The sequence below is a fragment of the Desmodus rotundus genome, chromosome 7 (assembly GCF_022682495.2).
Source record: "Desmodus rotundus isolate HL8 chromosome 7, HLdesRot8A.1, whole genome shotgun sequence".
In the NCBI taxonomy this organism is placed as follows: Eukaryota; Metazoa; Chordata; class Mammalia; order Chiroptera; family Phyllostomidae; genus Desmodus; species Desmodus rotundus.
In genome coordinates, this window is record NC_071393.1 from 65,999,835 (window position 1) to 66,002,405 (window position 2,571).

The 2,571-nt window shown below is 46.7% G+C and overlaps 1 protein-coding gene across 1 annotated transcript; it reads right to left on the reverse strand.

Annotated features, from left to right (window-relative positions):
• Positions 1 to 1,906: 1,906 nt before the first annotated feature.
• Positions 1,907 to 2,293, reverse strand: LOC112311105 (ribonuclease 8-like). Its single transcript, XM_053928961.1, is given in 1 exon segment — positions 1,907 to 2,293. A coding segment is annotated over 1 exon segment (387 nt).
• Positions 2,294 to 2,571: the final 278 nt, after the last annotated feature.

Below are 2,571 nucleotides of genomic sequence, written 5' to 3' on the forward strand. Positions count from 1 at the left end.
TTAAGATGACTGCAGGACACTGAGGAGGCTAGTAACAGTAGATAGATGGAGATATGTGCATGGAACTTGGGAGATCAGGGCTGGATCATAGAAGCAAACCAAGTCACTCAAGTAGGGTGGTGTGAGCTAAGAATAGGACCCTGAGAAACACCATCATTTAAGGTGCAGACAGAGGAAGAGGAGCCTGCCCATGGCACCAGCACTGGGGTGAAGACAGAGGGTTAGAAGAATGTTGTTTGTCTCTCACTTCCAGTCTGTCTTCCTTGGTCAGAAGCACAGGGGTGGGTAAATGGTGACACTGGTGGGCAGAGCATGGTATGGAGAGGTCTCCTGGATGCTGTGGGGAGCTATATTTGGGGTGGATAGTGTGGATGTGGTGGCTAGCAGGAGCTTGCTCTGCTTTAGATCTTTTTCTAGAAAGCAGGGTATGGGGTTGGGAGTCAGAATTTGGATTCTGTGTGTTCTCTGCCACATCACATTTCACCAATCATCCTTTCCTTATTCTGAGCCCTAGTCTGTGAAGGAAAATCTAAATATGGGAAGGGGTATATGTGGAGAAGGCAGAGTTGGCAGAGGGAAGGAGAGGGGCTGCCTTACTGTGTGCATGTGTGTTTGTGTGCTATGCACATGTGCACATGTGTGAGTGCATATTTCTATGCATGTACGTGCGTATGTCTTATGTTGGCATTTATGTGTGTATATTATATGTGTATGTTTTTCTCTGTGTGAGTATATATCAAGATAAGTATAGAAATTGAGAGGAAGCATTATGCTAATTTTATAGAGTGATTTTATGATAATTGAATCCAATAATATAAAATTTGACCTTGGTTTTTCTATATCTGTATGTTCTATTTTATTTTATTGTATTTTATGGAATTACTGGTCTGAAGCAGATTTGCCTTACAAAACTGATCCTTCACCACAGTTAGTTAGAGAAGCACTAGTTAGGACCAGATCACAATTCTTGGAAGGACTTGATTCTGAAATTCCCAAGGGAGAGAAATTCATTTAAGGAGTCTGAGGTTCCTGCTCTGGATCATATTGATGAGGCATGACGTCAGATGTTGAGGACAAACAAGGGGGTCAGGCCCCAGGTGTGACTGACATCCCAGGGCTTAGCCTGCTCTTCTCCTTCATCCCCTTCATCTGAAATGGGACTGCCAGGCAGTTCTCAACAGGGTGGATAGCAGAGTCCAGGTTGCTGCTCCAAGCCCAAGCCTGCTCAGGGTATTGCCCTCTCTCCTGTCTGCCAGACAAGTGAAGCTGATGCCTCACAGAGAGAAGAAGGGGTTTTCCAACCCCCCATGTGTTGCCCCAGACAGTAACACACCCTCAATCAGGAAGAGCAGTCTTTTGTTGGAGCAAAAGCAGACACATAATCATTGCAGATTCTCCTGCCCTCCTTACGTAGATGATCTCCCCTGCCTGGGGTCCCTCTAACTGTCTAACCACAGCCCTTCTAAGGCCCTGACCTCAGTTTGTAATTTTATATTTTTCTTTTTTAAGATAGTTTCCAAAATTATGTATACCATAGACCCCACCAAACCTGGACCCACCCTGCTGACTGGGATCCTTAGGGCTGGATGGGCCACCTGGTGTCACACACTTGGAAAGCAATGCAAGCAGCAGTGAAGGGCTAAAGAGAACCACCTCTATTCCCTCATAGTTTAAGGCACCCATAAAACCCCCTCCGGAATTAAGAGTATGTGTAGTTGGGTGTGTGGGAGAGAAGTGGTATTTGCAAAGAGGCTAAGAATTAGTAAAGAACTCAAGAGAGGAAATGTAGCAGCAGCAGTGTCAGGAGTCTTGGGGTGAGGGACACACCTGGCTTTACATCTCGTTATCCAAGGGCACAGGAACCAGCAGGTACCTTGTGCCATCCTTCTGTGGTGGAGCGTCATGGCTATGACAAAGAACACTTCGCTATGTACCTACAATCTCAGTACCTCCCCATGGGGAGCTCTTACATGGTCAGGGACACAGGCTTCTGGCTCTGGAGGCAGCTTTCATGACTGTTCTCGCAGGCTGTGATAGGGGTCTGGCAGGCGACGGCCACACTGGAGAAGGATTCATGCAGGAAGGTGTTGAGGCCTTTGCAGTGTTTTGTGCGCTTGTTGATGTTGCCCATCACCCTTTTGCATTCCTGGGGGCTGGGCTGCACCTCCTGAGTGTCAAACCACTGAGCCGAGGTCATGTGTTTGTGCTTGGCGCTGACTGGTACCTCAGCCATCCACAGCCCCAGCAGCAGGAGCAGCACCAGAGGGCAGAATCTCACTCTGGCTGGTGCCATCTCTCCTAAGAGGGACAATGGCACAGAGGAAGAGTTACATGGGTGAGCAGGTCACTATGGGGTATGGGGGTTCTGCTAACCCTTCTAAGAATTTCATACCCTCAGTCAACCATTGCAGGGCTCCTGCAGCCTCGAATATTTAAGAACACCATTGGCATTTATTGTTCAATTTCAAGAGGTCATATGCCTTTTTATGCTCCCAATGAATATTTAGATTGTTTATCACTTAAAATAATTTTATGTGGTGAATATGATTACTTTTTCAATATATGAGCACA